The following is an 18,041-nucleotide window of genomic DNA, read 5'->3' on the forward strand; positions in this document are numbered from 1 at the left end:
GACCTGTTTTTTCTTCTTTTCGAAGAGATTTTGAAGAGATTCTTGTAAAAAATGTTTGATTATACACAAGTAATAAAATTAAAAAAAAAAAGAAGAAGTGCTTACATTAAACCGCCACTCCAGGAGACAACAGGAAACCCAGAAGCTGATCTAACTCCTGGCCCATCACTAAGATAGTTTACCCTGGCTAAGGTGTTGGAGAGCCAAGTCTACAACCAGCTGCAGGGCATCAGGAAACCATCACCATCCTGTTTCAGGCACAAAGGGGCTCAAGACCACAGAGAATGGACCAAAAGGTACCCCATCCGCTCTATTTATACCTAAAAATCAGTGCCAATACAAATGCTGTACCCTTATCCGATTCCATGTAACAGCAGCTTTTGACCCAGTCAGCCATACATCCTCTTTATTTATTACATTTCACAGCGCCCAAACCCGTAAGTATCACAGCGCTAATAAACTTAGGAAACAGAACACAGGAAGAATATGGTACATAAGCATGACAGTCAGTAAATGCTGCAGAGTCAGTGTGATGCTGGAAATGCATCAGAGCAACAGGGCCTCTGTATCCTTGTCCTCTACTGTTTTTATCGTGTGTTCTGTGGCGTTTTCCGCGCAGGAGTCCATGTGGGACTCCTGGCGGTGCCGCGCTCTCTGTTTTGGTTTGGTGAACAGACCCATGGGATACCCTTATGGCACCCATGGGTAGGGGTACAACCCTGTGCCCCTAGTGTATGTTTTTGGGCACCTGTGTGTGACGCACAGAGCAGGGTACGGGCTGGTGGCAGCTCCATGCTGAAATGACTGGTGTCCTGAGCATCCTCCATTTTGGAATGCCCAGGCCCCGTCAATGGAATCGGTAGATTCCAGATGGAGACAAAATGGCCCCCATGGCCTCTTGCCTTCCATCTCCAGTTACCCTGATCTTCCCGAAGTCCCGGGAAGCCCTGCCTCTGTCCCTTCCCCCTGACTCGCTGTTGGGTGGAAGTTCCGTATATGGTAGTGTGGGGGAAGTGACGACCAGACTGGCTGGAGCCTTCTCAACGACCGTTTGTTGTGGGTACGCCTGTGGGTGGGACCTGGGTGAATGGAGTGTGTGACGAATATGCATTCTATGTTCTGGCCGTCTAGTATCTGGTGTTTGCGACAGCCCTGCCCGAAACCGGTATGAATGCAGCTTGGAGTGTCGAATGTCTCGGTACTCGTCCCAATACACATAACTTGTTGTGAGTGTCTGGAGGGAAGTGAATGGCCTGAATACCTCGTGTGCATGATTGGCTGCCTGCCTGCATGAATGCCCATAGTTGTGACTGGATGCTTGAGTATGACCCAGCGGAATGAATTGGAGATCAACGGTATATCTGGGGACCTCTCACTGCTAGGATTCGTGTTCGTAAGCTGAAGTCCACTACAACGAGTAACTGGAGTAACTGAAGCTTAACCTTGAGCCCTGCTGGACGAGAAGAATTGCTGTCGCTCTCCTTCGCAATCTGAAAGTGGCTGTGCCTCAAGAACTGACCCATAGAGGACCTGGTAAGGCGCCCTCTTCCCAAGCTACGAGGGACCATCGTGCACAGCTGATCTTTGCCTACGCTGCCTGGTAGACAGACCTTCGACAGGCTGCCGACCCGATGATACAGGGATTGCTGCGGAACTCAAAGGAGAAGCGCCCGGACTGTTGTCCACCACTGTCGCCGACCACCGTCGCCGACCGCCGTCGCCGACCGCCGTCGCCGACTGGAGCCGCCGTGCTCCCGTTGCCTAAGAACTTCATTGATCCAAGGACACTCATCCGCATCGTCACCGCTGTATCCTGCCGGAGAAGGCCCGACCGTCGACGTGCCGAGGAGCATCCACCGGTGCGTTTCCTGCCACCTAAAGACCACAGAGACGCCGATGACTCAACGCCCTTGCTGGGCCACAGTTCTTCAACACTTTGCGGTCCAGAACTATTGACATCGAGGTGCCCCGCACGCCTCTTCCTTGCAGGATGTTTATGCTTCCCCGTCAACGAGCACCGCTAGGAACGACGCGGCCACTTCACTGTCATAGCTCGACCTGTTCTCTGTCGGACGTTCGACGACCAGTGACTCCTGCCTTAAAGGGAGGACACTCAAGAAGGGTTGTCGATTCCCCCGACGAGGAACGCTACAACGCCAGGTACTTTGGGGTTGCAGAACTATTGGAAAAGCTAGTGGGAACAACATATAGACTGGGCTTGTATCTTTCTTCTACAGGTTGCCCAGGTGGGGCGGATCTCCACACAGAACTGTCTTTAACAGTAGTTACCAGTATTCTGCCAATTGTTCAACCACCTTGCTTTCCTTCCTCTCTACTGCTGGTTTCCTCTTTATTTTGATCCGTGCGTCATTCTGACCGTATGCACTTTTATGAGATCTAATAACGTTAGCGGTACCCTTGCACATATTTACCATTATTGATTTTCGTAGTACAAAGTGAGTTATCGTGATCGTGTATATGACTTTGAATATTAATTATATAAAGACTGTTTTAACCGATAGTGTGTGGACATTCCTTCGTGGGTGCTCGGGGACTACACTGTACTTAAGAACCCGCTCGCATCACCTCCTGGGAAGCTAGGCCTAAATTGCTCGACCATATCTACCAATACCAGAGAATCTTGGCAGGGGTCTCTGTGTCTCTCCTCTACCATATAGAGAGCGGAGGTACAGACCCCCCCTCTGGTCTTTACAGTCAGGTAGGGACTTAAGGGGATGCCCCAAATTCAGGTTAGTCGTGTTTGTCAAACAGCCGGGTTTTGAGCAATTTTCGGAAGATGAGGTTTGATGCCTGCTCTTGGATGTGGAGAGGTAGGGCATTCCACAGGGTGGGGGCAATGACAGTGAAGCAAGTGCCCCCAGCTCTTTCTCGAGAATCTAGGGATGGCTAGTGACAAGGTGGATGAGGAACGTAGGCAGGGGAGTTTGGTTCTTTTGGAGATGCGTTGGGTGAGGAAGGACTGTGCAGTATTGAGGATGCATCTGTGCGTTAGGGAGAGAATCTTAAAATCAATGTGTGCATTGATTGGCAACCTGTGGATGTCACGTCTGGCATGATAGATGTGGTAGAAGCGCTTGAGGCCCCATACAGCCCGGATGGCATTGTTTTGTATCAGCTGAAGTTGGTCCAGATTTTTTGAGGAGGTGCCTGCAAGGATGTGTTGCAGTAGTCCAATTTGATGCCTATAATAGCTCTGGCGAGGGTGAGGCAGCTGTCGGTGGATAGGAATGTTCTGCTGAGGTTGATGAGTCTAGTATTGTAGGCCGCTGAGGAGGGGAGGGCCTTCACGTGTTTGTGAATAGATAATTCTGCATCTAAGTGAACACCCAGTGTTTTCACATGGCTTAAGACGCTGATAGGGTTTCCGTCAATGCAAAGGTGGGGCCTAGCCGTTAAGACGGTACAGGCAACCTACTATGAGGAGCTTGGTTTTGCCATGATTCAGGCAGAGATGGTGTTCCGCCATCCAGGCCTCAATGATGCAGTAGACTTGATTGATATTTGCGGAATCAGTCACGTGGTTACCAGTTCGTGTTAACAGAATTTGGGTGTCGTCTGCAAAGTTTGTATTGAGGATCCTGAGGTTATCGAGGCGGGTTGAACAGGGGTTTAGTGTACACGTTCTACAGAGTGGGTGAAATGCAGGAACCCTGAGGGACACCATAGGGTACAGGTAAGGTGCCAGCAGCTTCCGAGCCTGCGAAGACCCTTGATGATCGCTTGCTGAGAAAGGCTTTGATCCAGCTGGTGGCTTCTCTGGAGAGGTTACATTTTGTGATGAGGTGTTGGCAGAGAATGTTGTGGTCAACAAGCTCGAAGGCTGCAGAGAGGTCAAGGAGGAGGTGGGTAGCTAGTTTGCCAGCATCGCGGATGCCATCGAGATGGATTTTAATGTCGGGGAGGGAAGCCTCTGTGCTGTGCATGGGTCTGAAGCCTGATTGGCGGGTGCCCAGTAGGTTGTTCTAGGTAAGCTTAGAGTTGGACGTATGCAGTGCAGTCTAGGATTTTGAGTAGGTAAGGAACAGTAGTAATGGGGCGGTAGTTGGTGGGGAGGGCGCAATCGAGGGTGGGTTTTTTGATGAGGGGTTGATCCAGGCGTCCTTGATGGAAACTGGAACAGAGCTTGTTTAAAAGCAGCCATTGATGAAATTAGAGATGATGGGTGCCAGGTGCTCAGCACACATTTTGATGATGTGGGCGGGGCAGAGGTCACCCTTGCAGTTTGAGGGTTTAAGGTGTTGGGAGGATATCCGAGGGGAGACAGGGGAGAACTGGAATGCAGGAACGGCAGAGGGTGGAAGTTCTTGAGGGATTGAGAGGGAGGTGTCTTTGGCAGTAAGCAAGGATTTCTTGAGAATACTTTTGTTTCGTAATTTGGTTGTTTTGTCAGATAGAGCTGCATGAACAGTAGTGCACCAGGTTGTATCCCTGGAAAAGTTGGTGATAGGTGGTGCTGGGGCTTCAAGTTATTTTAAGATTTTAAAGGGCTCTTTAGCGTTTGAGCTGGCTTTGCTAATTCTAGAGTTATAGATCAATGTTTTGGCTGCAGTGTGAAAGGCTTCTTTGTTGTCAGAGTTTTTTTTTTCTTTGAAATGTTAAAGAAGTTGGCTTGACAGCGAGAGCACTATGGTTGATGGTGGAATTCCTCAGAGAGATGAGAGAAGAGAATGCACCGCAATCAACCCCATGCAAGTTCACATGGCTGTACCACATGGATCAAAGGCTAGCTCCTCTCCAAAATATACAGGACTGCACTAATGGAACTTATGGAAATGGCTTTAGATGCAGCACATGCAAGGAGTCGAATTCCCACCTTTTCTCAACTAACCACAGAGACATCTTGCATTCAAATTCCTTGCCATTTCAATCTTGGACTATGGCCACGATTCTACAGTGCGAGTGAAATGTCGGCAAGACTTTGTGGTGTTGGAGGCTGCACAACACAGACACTGTACGCAGAAAACATCAGAAAAACACTTTTGCAAAATCTTTCTTTTGCCAATGTTCTCCGGTTGTGCAATTGAATTTCTCTCCAGCAGTGTACTTTTATTAAAGAAATAGCCCAGTGCTATTTTAAAGGTTTCCGCCATGAGGATGCTGCAGTACCATGAGGCACGCGAGCACTTGCGATTTCACTTGTTTGGTTTTTTCATATGTGCATTGTACCCTCAAATTGTACGTTATTACATAACACACCTGGAATATTGCAGCTCTGGCCCCAGAATAGTTCAAACGCTGCAGCTCACTAGAGCGGTACACGCACAAGCACATTAACATGGGAGCACTAGCTTCTACATTACAAAGCACTATTATACTTGGTAGGTAACTTACTTCAAAAAATATCGCTGGCCAGAGGGTGTCTTCGCCATCTCCCAGCCAGGTGGCAGTGGAACATCATCAGGGATCTCAAAGGAGGACTGCCGGAGGTGCTGCGAGGAAGGAGCAGGTCCAGAAGGTGCCATCAACCCTGATGAAGTCATTGCACCAGGAGAAACAGCACCCAGCTGCAGTGAAGCTGGAGAAGAATGAGCACGTACGTGCTGGGGCGTCAAAGCTCCTGCTGAACCACCATCCGTGCTAGCCTGTAAAAAGTCAAAGTAAGTGCTCATTAAAGCATTGCTTTTTCCTAACCATTTATTAAGTTTTAAGGCAGGGGTCACTCGGCCATTTGAAATGTTTAATTTTGCTTTATGATTAGTCTTCTACACTTTAGTTTACCAAACTGCAGTAAGTGTTCTCGTTTTCAATAAACATCTGAAATGGACTACAAAACCAAAATCAAACACAAATAATTTGACTATAATCCATAAAATGTAATCTGTACCAGACAACATCAAAATTATTTTAGAACTCAGCAGCGAAACACTTTACAGAACAGAAACCACTGCAACAAGCAGAAGCAGCACCGTCATGGCAGAATGTGCCATTTTGTGGGACGGCTGAATGTACCTCTTTTTACAGTTGGTTTTCAGGGCTCTTTGACCTTTATTCGTGGCCAGGGGTACTTCTCCTGATGTCCCCCTGTCACTGCAGTCCTTTTGGATGTGCTGGTTTATGGTAGCCTATAGGGATTCCAGGGCAGTGGTTCATTTTAATCACCCTATTTTGGCCCCATGGTGATTCTATTACACTATACTTGTGTTGTGGAGTAGGCTGTTGACAGCTCTATTTTAGTGTTTAATTCACAAGTGGTGCAGCTGGTGTCCTGCATTAGCAGCTGTGAGAAACCAGAGGGTATTCTCCCGAGTAGGCCTCGAGAATCCCTTATTCAGTTGGCCAAGAGAGGGCTGACTCGCTCAGACCCAAACCCTGGGATTGGACGAGCGAGCGAGGATCCCCTGGGTAGGGGACCGCAGGGTTGTGCTCAGGGAAATGCCCCAGGTGAGACGCAGTATACCGGAGAAGAGTGAGAGGATGAGATCTCCGAGACCTTTATGGGTTGTACCACATCGGTCTCCCTTGCTCCCTGGAAATCTCTTGCACAAATCCCACAATATCTTCGTATATAACAAATGCTCTAGGATCCCGAACCCCGTTCTACTTGAAAACCACAACTCCCAGAACCACGGTTTTCCTGTTTTAGACCTGAATGTTACCCCTGTTCCTTTCACAATGATAATCCCGATCATCCCCGTTTGTTTCACACAGCCCCTGGTACAAGAGCTACAATTCCTCACAATACCCCTCCTCCCCACCTTGTCACATGGGATACTCGGAAACTCTAAACCCCCTCGCCCCCCCAACTTTCCCGACATGAACACTTTCTCACAACACAAGAGACAAAGGACTAATAAGAAGACTGTTTACCTGACATGTCCCAACCCAAGGGTCAGGCAAAGTTTGGCAATGGACCGGAATAAGATACACCCAACGGCCCTTTCCCTTCCCCACAGGGATACAAGGTGGAGCATGAGAGCACAGGATAAGCAAGGTAGACTGCACAACGAGAGTGCTAACTCAGCACAGCAGTTCAAGAGGAGGAGAATGACGGCGCAAACTGAGAGGGTGACACAGATAGAAGCGACCTTGCCCTTTCCAAGCCAGGCCGGTGAAACCTCCACAGAAGGAATCGGGAAAACCGCGAACAATAGCCATTGTGTGTTGCAGCAGATGTCAACGGTACACAAGGCCCTCCTCCGATGATAACCAAGCCGAGGGGAGACGCTTGACATCGTGGTCCCAGCCTTGACTGCAGAGAAAAGCAAAGCCAAGCGGTTCGTCACAGCCAGTGAGTCGAGGGGAGAACCAATAAGAAACCTAGCTATGTTTGAACTAAAGTAGCAAAACCTGCTAATTGAAGAAAGTACAAAGTAGTGTTATTTCCATATGGAAGAGGGGAACGCCAGCTACAGGGGAGTCAAGCACCACGCAGGTGCCTGCTTGAGAACCTCTGGGAAAACACCCTATTCTTGAAACTACAGTTACCAGATGGCCTTGGGAACAGCGCAAGAGACTTAGGTTGAAGTGGTCATACGCGGGTCTAGCAAAATCCTCCGTACAGTCGAAAGTCTTTGACCGGCAAGTGAAGTTGAAGCTCAGGGAAGTGAATTATGCATTTTGTGAATTTCAAAAGTTGTCAAGAGTAAACCTGACGGAGGGATGCCAATAAAAAGGGGGCAAAGTCTGAAGTCCCAAAATACAGTACGTTGACAAGAGTGAACCCGGCAGAGGGATGTCCACAGTGAACGGTTTAAAAAGCCATGAAGACTCATGAATATAAGAAAAGCCATACTGAACCCGACGGAGGGAGGTTGATGATCAAGAGGGATCTGTGCCCGGAAGAGGGGGATCCAGGGGTTAAAAAGGCAGAGGAGTAGGAGCACCGAAGAGGGGGACCCAAGGGTGAAGAACCATCACTGTAAAAATAAAAAAAATAACTTTGTTTTTTGCTGTTTTGATTATCGGGCCCTCGGAAGCAAGAGATTGAAAACCAAAGGTCCCGATATCGAAAAGAACTTTCTGGAGATCTGAGCCCGGAAGAGGAGGATCCAAGGGTGAAAAGGCATCAGCCAACGTGCAAGCAGAAAGAAACGTTTACTTTTATTTTTTAACACATCAGATCCTTGGAGGCAAGAGACTTTTTGTAGAAAAGAGAACCACCAAAGGTCCCGATACCCGAGAGCGAAACTGTAGTCTCGTGCTGGGAAAGCTCAAGCGTGTACTGTGCTCAAAACGTGGGGAAGGGAAACCCAGACTACCGCATCCTGACTTATTATTGTGAACACTTCTTTCTTTCCGGTGAAACCTTATCCCGCACTCATTGTTTGTATTTAGCGCAAGGATTGGCAATAGGCTTTTTTTGTGTAGTCACTTATTTGACAAAACGCCAATAGGACTGCTTTATTATGATTTGATGGTTGTAGCTTGCTCCCATCTTAGATTTGTTAAGTTTAGGCATTTTTCCAACCTGCATATGCAATTTAATAAACACCCTTGAACTGTGATCACTTGTGTCTGTCTTTACTGTTGCCACCATGAGTTCCTTACACAGCCCAATGTACCAATATGGTAGCTATTTGGGTAGTAGTATTGTTTTTTTAAAGTCCTGCTCCATGCCATTTTGTTTTAGTCAACCCTTTGTCTACGGGGATCAGGAGTTAGAGCTAAAATGGCTGTTTTGCATACTTGAGCCCACCTTAAGCACAGCCCTGAACGCCCTTCTACTGATTTAGACTGGCCAGTGGTGGTTTCCAGTCCAGATCGTCCTAGTACACACCTTGTGTGGGTGGACTCAAGTGTTTGGGTTTTTTGCAGGCCATCTTAATTGACTGACAGCCAAAACATTTGCCAAAACCATTCTGCCCAGTGTGCAATTGGAGGGCTGGCTTAGGCTAGCCCATGTGTAGATGTGCATATCTAGATAACGCCCTGGGCATTCCAGAGATCAGTTGACCCTTACCTGAATTGCTGGAGGATTTGCCAGGATGTTGGGCTGCTGATCGTTTTGAACCAGGTTTGGCCATACTGGCTGTGTCGTTGGTCTCATCTCCCATTTCTTCTTTTTGCTGCTGGAAGCCTTTGCTCAGCAGGACTTGCTGTCCTGTGCTGGGACCATTGTTGGGTAGCTGCAGTGTTAGTTTCCTGAGAAATCCTCTTGGACCAAGTGCTTTGTATGTAGGGAGCAATCTTGGCCTAGAAGGGGGGTGGGTTGGCACTAATCTGCTCCTGCAGGGTCTTGGCCCAAACATAATTCCTGTGCTGGAACTGTTCTTTGCTGGCTCTCTGTGCTCAGTTTTAACTCTAATTGGGCATGGCTAGGCTGGACTACATGCTTGTCCCTGGGAAATATAGAAATTAAGACACAAATCATGTATTTAGTGTTTGAATATTGTTCAGCATTTGTGTTTATAGGGCTCGATGGAATGTCTAAAGAAAAAAGGAAACGAAAAGAAGACAAAAAAAAACCCCACAAATGCTGGCCCTCGCTTTCCCTCTACCATCGAATGACTTCGGCAGGGGAATGGAAAGAATTCTAAATAAAGTAAAACCATTGGGGATCAGTTAAAAAAACGAAGAGGCAAGAGAAGCAAGTCGTAGCTCACTGGGGGACCATGGCCTCAAGTGGACCCCCTTAGGATTAAAGGTGACTTCTCACTGGTGTGTGGGTTGCCCCGGCGTTAGCATGGATCTGGGCTGCGTCGCCAGTGCAGCCCGGGCACCCACAGGGCTGTAATGGCTGAGGCCAGACTCGATGGATCCAACACTGGACCGCGTTCACAGGTCGGTCCAGGCGAAGTAGGAACCGTCAAGTCTGGCCCGTGTGCGTGGGGCGTTCAGAACCAGGTAACCTGGCTGTACCCAGTATTTTCTCACCTTGAGCCAGGCATGGTGGGCCCCGATGAGAAGTCCTCCCGGGCTGTGTATGCCAGGTGCAGCCCGGTTGGTGAAGAGGTTGTGTGGGAGGGGGATGGTGAAGAAAAGTGCCGGGCAGCCCAGGTGAGAAGAGAAGCCGGTGCAGTCCTAGAGGGCGGAGCAGTAAAGGAAAGTCCTGGGTTGTCACATCAGGTAGCCCGGATGAAACGGGGGGCTCCAGCACACGCGCTGAGGTCCCTCCGATTGTATTTTTTCTGCCATGAGGGAGCCCAAGGCTATTGTGAGTGAGTGCATGGAAAGTAGAAAGACGTCCATGTTCCTTCCACCCCGAGCGGGGAGGCAAGGAGGGCGCATGTGAATCCAAGCAGATACAATCATCAGAAATGCTATTACGGTGAGTAATGCATGTCTTCTGATGCTTGTTAATCTGCTTAGAATCACATGCTGTGCATAGACTAGTGAGCAGTACACAGAGTTGGAGGTGGGTTGTGAGAAGGAACAGTAGAGAAAAAAGATGTCTTAATACTGCTTGTCCCACCCGAGAGTCAGATCTAGAATGAGTGTCTAGGCAATAGTGTTTTGTAAAGGTGTGTACAAAACTCCAGGGTGCCGCTTTGCAAATGGACTCTAGGGGAACATTGGGCACTGGGGCTTCCATAGCATTCATTGCAAGAGTAGAGTGTGCTCTAGGCTAGTGCAGTTCCCTCTTAGCAAGAGTGTAACATAGTGTAATGCATTTGACAATCCATCTTGCGATCCCCTTCTCTATCAGCTGCCACTGAAACAAAAAACTGTATTTGTTTTCCTCAGTGGTGTCGTTCTTTCCAGGTAGAACATGACCGCCCTGCGCACATCTAGTGTGTGTAGGCTTCTTTCGGCTATGCTAGTGGGATTCTGGAAGAAAGTGGATAGTTTGATTGATTGGTTCACATGAAACTTTGACATTAATTTAGGCGCAAATGTGGGATGAGTGCGCAGAACTACCTTATCCCTGTGGACTGTAACAAAAGGGTCTAGAACAGAAAGGGCCTGTAGTTCGCCAACCCTTCTAATAGAAGTGATAGCCACTAAGAAGGCAGTCTTGTAAGTAAGGTCTTTCAGACTTGCTTTATGCATTGGCTCAAAGGGAGATCCCGCTAGTCTGGTTAAAACCACATTTAGATCCCAACCAGGAGCTGGGTGAGAAATGGGGGAGATGGATTCTCTTAACCCCTTCCATAAAGGCTTTAATCCTCAGTATTTTCCACCATGACACTTTCTGTTGTGACATGGTGTAGGCTGAGAGAGCAGCAAGATGAACCTTTAGGGAATTGAAGACCAGTCCTGCGTCTAACAAATGAGTTAGGTACAGCACAATGTGTGTGGGTGAGCAATCGATGGGATTGACGCCCTTGGTATTACACCAGATGACAAAGCGTTTCTATTTACTGGAATAGCAATAGCGGGTGTTAGGTTTCCTAGCTTCCCTGAGTCTGTCCATGCATCTGAGGGAGCTGAAGGTGTCCAAACTATGATCTCAGGAGCCAGGCTAAGTTCAGAGTGTGTGGGCATCGGTGTAGGGTCTCCCCCCTGTCCTGAGACAACATGTTGTACGGGCAGGGTAGTTTTACCCTGGTCCTCAGGGTAGACCTGCAGGAAGGAAGGGTCTTCTTCGCTGTAAATGTCCTGGTAAGTGCCCATCTGGACCACATCTTCATGGTGGACAGAAGCAGAGGGCCGAGAGTCCAGATTTTCCTGGAAACGTGAAGCTGATCTCAAAAGAGGGTCTTCAGGAGATCTCTTAGGGGAAGGATGCTCAGAAAACGAGAGAATCCTTTCAAGACGGTCCATGCACCCTTCAAACCTCTCCCTTGTCCACTTAGAATCAGAAGGGGCGAAAGGTGGAAAAACATTGTCCTCTGCTCTTTGGCGTCGAAATTTGTATCCAAGGGTGTTGGACAGAGACAGACTGTCCTCGTAGGTTTTGCGAGTATTGGGGCACCATGGCGTGTCTTTAGACTAGTCTGCAGCACGCTCCATGTGTTTCAACTGTGTTTTAGGTACCAGCCCAACTGCCGAAGTAATCCTTGCGATAATTTCCTCAATCTATTCCGAATCGGCGCGAGTTAACGGGTCAGAAGGCCTATCGGTAGACTTACCGCCTACTGCGGCGTCAGAGGGCCTAGCGCTAGATTTTGCGCCTGTGGAAAGGCTAGGAGGCCTATTAGTAGATTTCAGGCCTACCGAGCCCTTAGGGAGCGCCAGAGCATCAACTGACCGCGCTTCGGCGTGTAAACCAGATTTAGAGGTAGCGCCCTCGTTTTTGGAGTACCCAGTCGCAAGATGCTACTGCGGATGTGGGGAAGGCAGCTGATCTACCCCATCAGAGGAATCCGCCAAAATGTTCAACTGCCCTGTTGGCAGTTTCACCTTTTTCGACTGAAACATCGAAATCGGTGGTGGGGTTGTGTGCCAAGTCTCGTGGTTTCTGTACGCCCCTGTCGCCGGGTGTTGTCCCTGAAGCGAGACTTGTGTCAGGCCTTGAGGGGTCGGTGACGGGCGTGGCAGACCTAGAAGTGTCCGAGTCAAGGTCTATGACATCCGACACGGTTGTTTGGTCATCGGCAGTGCCCCAGTCACTCTCGGTGGGTGTGGCGGTGGGGGGACGAGGGTTCAGCCCGTGACAAACCGTACGCGGCCCACCGCTTTACACAGCGCTCCTTAAGGGTCTTGGGCCGACGGAGCTTACAAGCCGCATATCGCTTCTCGTCGTGATCTAGGGGGGGGGGGGAGACAAAAATTACATGTTCTGTGCTGGTCTTTCCACGGGTTCCTCACCCTACACTTAGGGCAGAAACTAAAAGGTGTCCTTTCCATAGGGAAAGGCATAAACAAAGAAGACCTAGAGGGCAAAGAGGGGGAAAGAGGAAAGACATAACAAAAGATATATCCACCCCGACCCCACTCTCCCTACTGTGTAGGCCGGCCAGAGGGCCGGGCCACGTGTATGGCTCAGCCCCCGGATCTTAAGTGCCGAAATCCACCGCCGTCGAAACTTCCCGTAGTCTCCGTCGAGGTTGCTTGAATCGCTGTCGAAGTGACTTAAGGGCAAATAACCGACAAAGTCGGAATAAAGATAACCACTGTCTCTTATGAAGAGTTCCGCTATAGGGTGACCAGTATCTGGGCGGAAAAAAACAATCTGAGGGACCTCGGCGCGTGAGGGATTTTTGGTAAACTACACGTCAGGATAGGGATAGTATTACAGACACGCCTATGCCCACGTCCCATTTTGTTCCCCGAAAGACAAGATGCAATACTCCGCGGTTACCACTGGATGTCGGACCATATGCACAGCATGCGATTCTAAGCAGATTAACAAGCATCAGAAATGTATCTATATGTGGTGTTATGTGTCAATGCATATTTAAATATGCACATGTTTATAAACTTCAGGTTATTAATAGTAAGTAGAGAATCGCCTGGGCACTAGTATTTGACTCAACTTGCGCTGCACTTTGGTATTTCTAGTGAGTTTGAGTTAGTTGGCTGCAAAATCACGGGTAGTGGAGGTGTTGCCCACACCTTGTGCTAGGACTATGTTTGTACCCGGATACCTTGCACATAAAGAATTACTTTCACATTCTTGTTTGCAGCGAGTTGCTTGTATTTTAGGTAAGTGGTCAGGCTGCCCACTGAAATGACACAAATAAAATACATGCAACCCACTGCAAACAAGGTATCCAGGTACAAACACATTCAGGTTTTTTAATAGGATAGTGAATATTAACAGTTAATTAGGGGGGCGTAAACAGTGTGGAGTAGTTGTGTAGAGAAGGGATCGGAAATATTGAGTGTTGTTGATACACTGGCATGGGGCAGGTAAGGGAAGTGGTGGCCTGTGTGAGGCCGCCTAAATGGAATGGCCAGCTACTGGGGCCAACTACTGACCGCCCTCTACAGTGGGTGGTTCCAGGTAAAGGTTGGGGGACTATTCCGTCAGGTCCACCATATTGGTCCCCCTCTGATGCTTCAAAGGAAGGGTGGGCTGACAGGACAGATACTTTTAAAAAGGACTCACACCAAGGAAACATAGAAGGGGTTATCGTTAGGAGGCAATGTTTAATTAACTTATTAAGAAAGGGCTTTTTGTTTTTTAAAGATATAAAGTGGGTTCACTGTTTGGATCTCTAAAAAACCCACCTTGATGTCCGTGTCCCACTGGTGTAGAATTTGGTAAGCCCTCAACCCCCCCCTCATCTCTTGTTTAACAGTGATTGTATTTGCTGAAGTGCGCCCTTTCCTTCCTAGCTGGCCTGGTGGGTGTGGTTTGTTTCTGTGGGGACTGCCCCTGGTCTGGGGTAAGGGAGATGCACACCCTTGCCCCCGACCAGGGGCGACATCAGGTTCATATGACATCTTCCTGTCTGTGCCTATTGTGAAGTCGACACTGCAAGGACATGAGCCCCCACGTCCAAGCTGCAGCAGGAGCAGCTGTTTCGGTAGGACGCACCAACGACTGGACTGTGTGCCACGTTGTACAATACTCCGGCTTCAATTATCAGCTGGCACTATCAGGTAGCCCTCTCCTGTAGTACCTTACTCTCGCTTCTGTGGTTACTACAGGCCCCGCTCATCCACACAGTGCGGATCCCGTTGACCAGTAGCCTGAGCGAGGCTGCCTTAGATGGCTGCCGCCTCTTTCAGTGTTCTTGGTTAGGCAGGGTTGCCTAGCAACCACCCCCGATGACGCCTTCATAGGCTGGAGTGGTCGCCAGAGGCGGAAGCCGGCCCCCCACACCCAAGGCCCCTAACCAAAGGTCAGATCCTGTCTGTGCCCATCCGTGCCTCTGAGCATTGCCCCCGGCATGCCTACCACTACCTGTTTGCCACATGCTACCTTACCCTCACTATATTGCAAGTAACCAGCAGAGTGCCATATTATACCGGCGAAGTCTTCTCACGTGGACCTATCCAGCTCTTGCTTACCGATCACATGTAATGGTAAGCGCATATGACTTTCCTTACATTTGATCACTGGTTCTAGTTGCCCATACCTACTCGCTCTATGCATCTCCACAAGCCTTTTTTGCTATTGCCTGATCTGACCTTTGATATGTAACCTGCTTATGGTATGCAAGTTCTGCCTTATCACCTTTAGTTCGACAGCCGCGGGTCTCCCACTTATTCTGGCTCCCACTTATTCTGTGCAGGGCTCCCTATAGCCTGCGCCGCAATATAATTAATGCCTGTATATGTGACTAATTGTTCCCAGCAGCTTTCATTCCTGCACCTACCATCTAGTAGCCTGCCTCGATGCAGTCGCTTTCTAAAAGCATGATTAAGTGAGTATCGCTGTAGACGATTGTCATCTGCATTAACTGTAGCTGTAGATTATTGTCTTCCATACTAGTGCATATAGCTACACACGCTACCTTTTGTTCACTACAGAAAGTGTTGTGGTCGTTTGTGTATGCATCAAGCCCTACGTGCTCGAATAACAGTGTTCCTCTTGCATAAATGTACCGTTTGGTGTGCAGTCATTTTTTTCGAAAACATGTCGAAAAAAAAATATCGAAAAAAAAGTCAAATTCTTTTTTTTAAATTATATATTTATTTTGGGGTCCGGGAATGAAAAAAAGGGGTAAAATAAAAAAAATAGAAAAAAAGGGGCCTGGGGGGAACTTTTTTTTTTGTTTTTTTTTCCGAAAAAATGACTGGACCGTACCGTTTTAAATGCAATAGCCTCATGCAACCGTGTTTTGACATTTAATATTACCTTTGTCTAAACTATGTCATACTGCTGAATAACTGACTCAGAAATCTATTGGTAACCTAAGCTATGTACATTTCACCTTACTTTTTGTAGGCCGACTGGTATTAAATGCTTGGTAACAGTAAACATGCGTTAGGCAAAGAGACTGCCCAATATAAAATTATTGATCACCTGATATTTACGACTTATAACTGCATCAAGGTCTTTAAGGAACAAGTTACTTACCTGTTTGTAACTGTTGTTCTCCAGCATGGGTCTGGAATGGATTCACATGCTCATGAATATTCCCCATCGTCAGGCTGGGAATCCTCAGTAAAGAAAAAATCAGTATCAGTTTCGTTTCTGATCTGTCTTCCTTAGTAGTAACCAATCACTGGTCTCTGGGTCATACTGCCCCCAGCCAATGACTGCCCTCTCCCTAAGCCCCGCATCTGGCAGCCATCTTCAGATTTGGTAGCACGTAAAGTGGCAGTATGACCAAGTGAAGAGCCGCAGAGGGGTAGGAGGGAGGGTTCGCATTTGAATCCATGCCAGACCCATGCTGGAGAACAACAGTTAAAGGTAAGTAACTTGTTCCTTCTCCAGCATGGGGTCTGGCATGGATTCACATGCTCATGAATATAAGAATACATAGCAGTACACACATGCACAACCACGGGAGGTGGCAAAAGGCTCAACATTAAGCATTACATAAACTCAACATTAAGCAACTCTTACCTCCCCACAAGGCCCACCTTCAGGCGAACAGGTTGCTAGCACTGCTTGGCCGACTCTGGACTCCTCCCTGGAATCCCGGTCGACGCAGTAGAATCTCGTGAAGGTGTGCGTCGACCTCCACGTAGCAGCCCTGCAGATGTCCAGCAGGGGTACACCAGACACGAACGCCGTGGTAGCAGCGAGCGCTCTGTTCGAATGGGCTCTCGGACGGCCGGGCAACGGTCGGTTTGCCAACCGGTGACAGTGCATGATGCAGCCGGAGAGCCATTTGGAAATGAAAGCCTTCGAGAGAGCCTTCCCTTGGTTCACAGGTCCAAAGTTCACAAACAGCTGTGACGTCTTCCGAAAACTTTTTGTGCGGTCCAAGTAGAACTTCAGCGCTCTAGCCACATCCAGCGAGTGCAAAGTCCTCTCGGCTAGCGACGAAGGCGACGGGAAGAAAACTGGCAACACCAAGGGCTCGTTGAGGTGGAAGTCCGATGGCACCTTGGGCATAAAGGAGGGGTGCGTCCTCAGCACCACCCTCGTGTCGTGAAAAGTCAAGTATGGAGGCTTGCAGGATAGGGCCTGGATCTCTCCCACTCGTCGTGCGGAGGTGATGGCCACAAGAAAAGCTGTCTTCCACGACAGGAACTTCAACGGCGCCGAATGCAGAGGCTCGAATGGCGCCCCCATGAGCCTAGACATCACTACGTTGAGTTCCCACGCCGGGCAGGAGCCAGTCCCTTCATGAATTCCTTCACTAGGCGATGAGACCACAAGGACGCCCGTCCCGTAGTTCTGGTGTATCGAGAGATTGCAGCCAGATGTATCTTGATGGAAGCGTGAGCTAATCCAGCCTTGGCCAGCGACCGTAGGTACGGCAGTACTTGAGGGGCCGTAATCCGCAGAGGGTTCATCTTCTGTGCACGGCACCAGACAGAGATCCTTTTGCACTTATGTCCGTAGCACTTGAGAGTTGAGGACGCACTGGCCTTTGCAAGAACCTGGCACACAGCCACTGAGGCATGGCCACAACACGCAAACCACGAGACACCAGTAGGCGATCCATCCAACAAACACCATGCACAACATGGCTGCACCAGAAGGGTGCTCAAACACTGCACCCCCCGCCTCCCACTCCTGTATGCACCATGGCTGCCCCTCCAACATGTCCATGTGCAGGAGTTGGAATGTACTAGCATCGATGTATGTAGGATGTATGATGACCCATGACTTCTGCCCTGCCTCACTGTCCCCTACAGGCACAGGAACAGACAGCTAGGCAGAACACGCCCCAACACCCAAAAAAGCTGCTGCACGGCAACGCCTCCTCCAGCCAGGGGCCTTCAACCTCAAGGGGAGGACTGAAGCGTGCCACAGCTTCCACGCCACTGCCCACCAGCCAAGAGGACAAACAGGCTGCCCAGCAGTCCGAGCAGGAACAACCTACCCCCACCAAGGCCCCCCAGCAAAGACCCACTGCTGCCAGCAAGGCACACCAGCCAAAAGCCACTCCTGGCATGAAGGCCACGTGCAAAACAAACATCTGGGACACAGGAACCACCTCAGGTGGAAGAACTGGGATCCCCAGTGGGGAGTGACGTGGAGGAGCCACAATCAGCAGCCACAAGTGGCAGGGTGAGGCGGCCCAATATTACCAACACAGTGAGGAGGAGGAGGAGGTGGCAGACCCCCTACCCCCAGCCAACAGCACGCATGACGACCGCGAAAGTACGCCACCCATGCAGGCAAC

The 18,041-nt window shown here is 49.1% G+C and overlaps 1 protein-coding gene across 2 annotated transcripts in view; it reads right to left on the reverse strand.

The window, feature by feature from the left end:
• The window catches only part of YAP1 (Yes1 associated transcriptional regulator), a 538,742-nt gene that overhangs the window by 402,307 nt on the left and 118,394 nt on the right, over window positions 1-18,041 (reverse strand). For both annotated transcript variants that reach the window (XM_069639074.1, XM_069639075.1), the window contains exon 2: window positions 5,353-5,603. In XM_069639074.1, coding sequence (XP_069495175.1) covers window positions 5,353-5,603 — 251 coding nt within the window. The remainder of the gene's footprint in view (window positions 1-5,352; window positions 5,604-18,041) is intronic.

This window comes from Ambystoma mexicanum, chromosome 7q (genome assembly GCF_040938575.1).
Source record: "Ambystoma mexicanum isolate Mex_15411 chromosome 7q, UKY_AmexF1_1, whole genome shotgun sequence".
NCBI lineage: Eukaryota > Metazoa > Chordata > Amphibia > Caudata > Ambystomatidae > Ambystoma > Ambystoma mexicanum.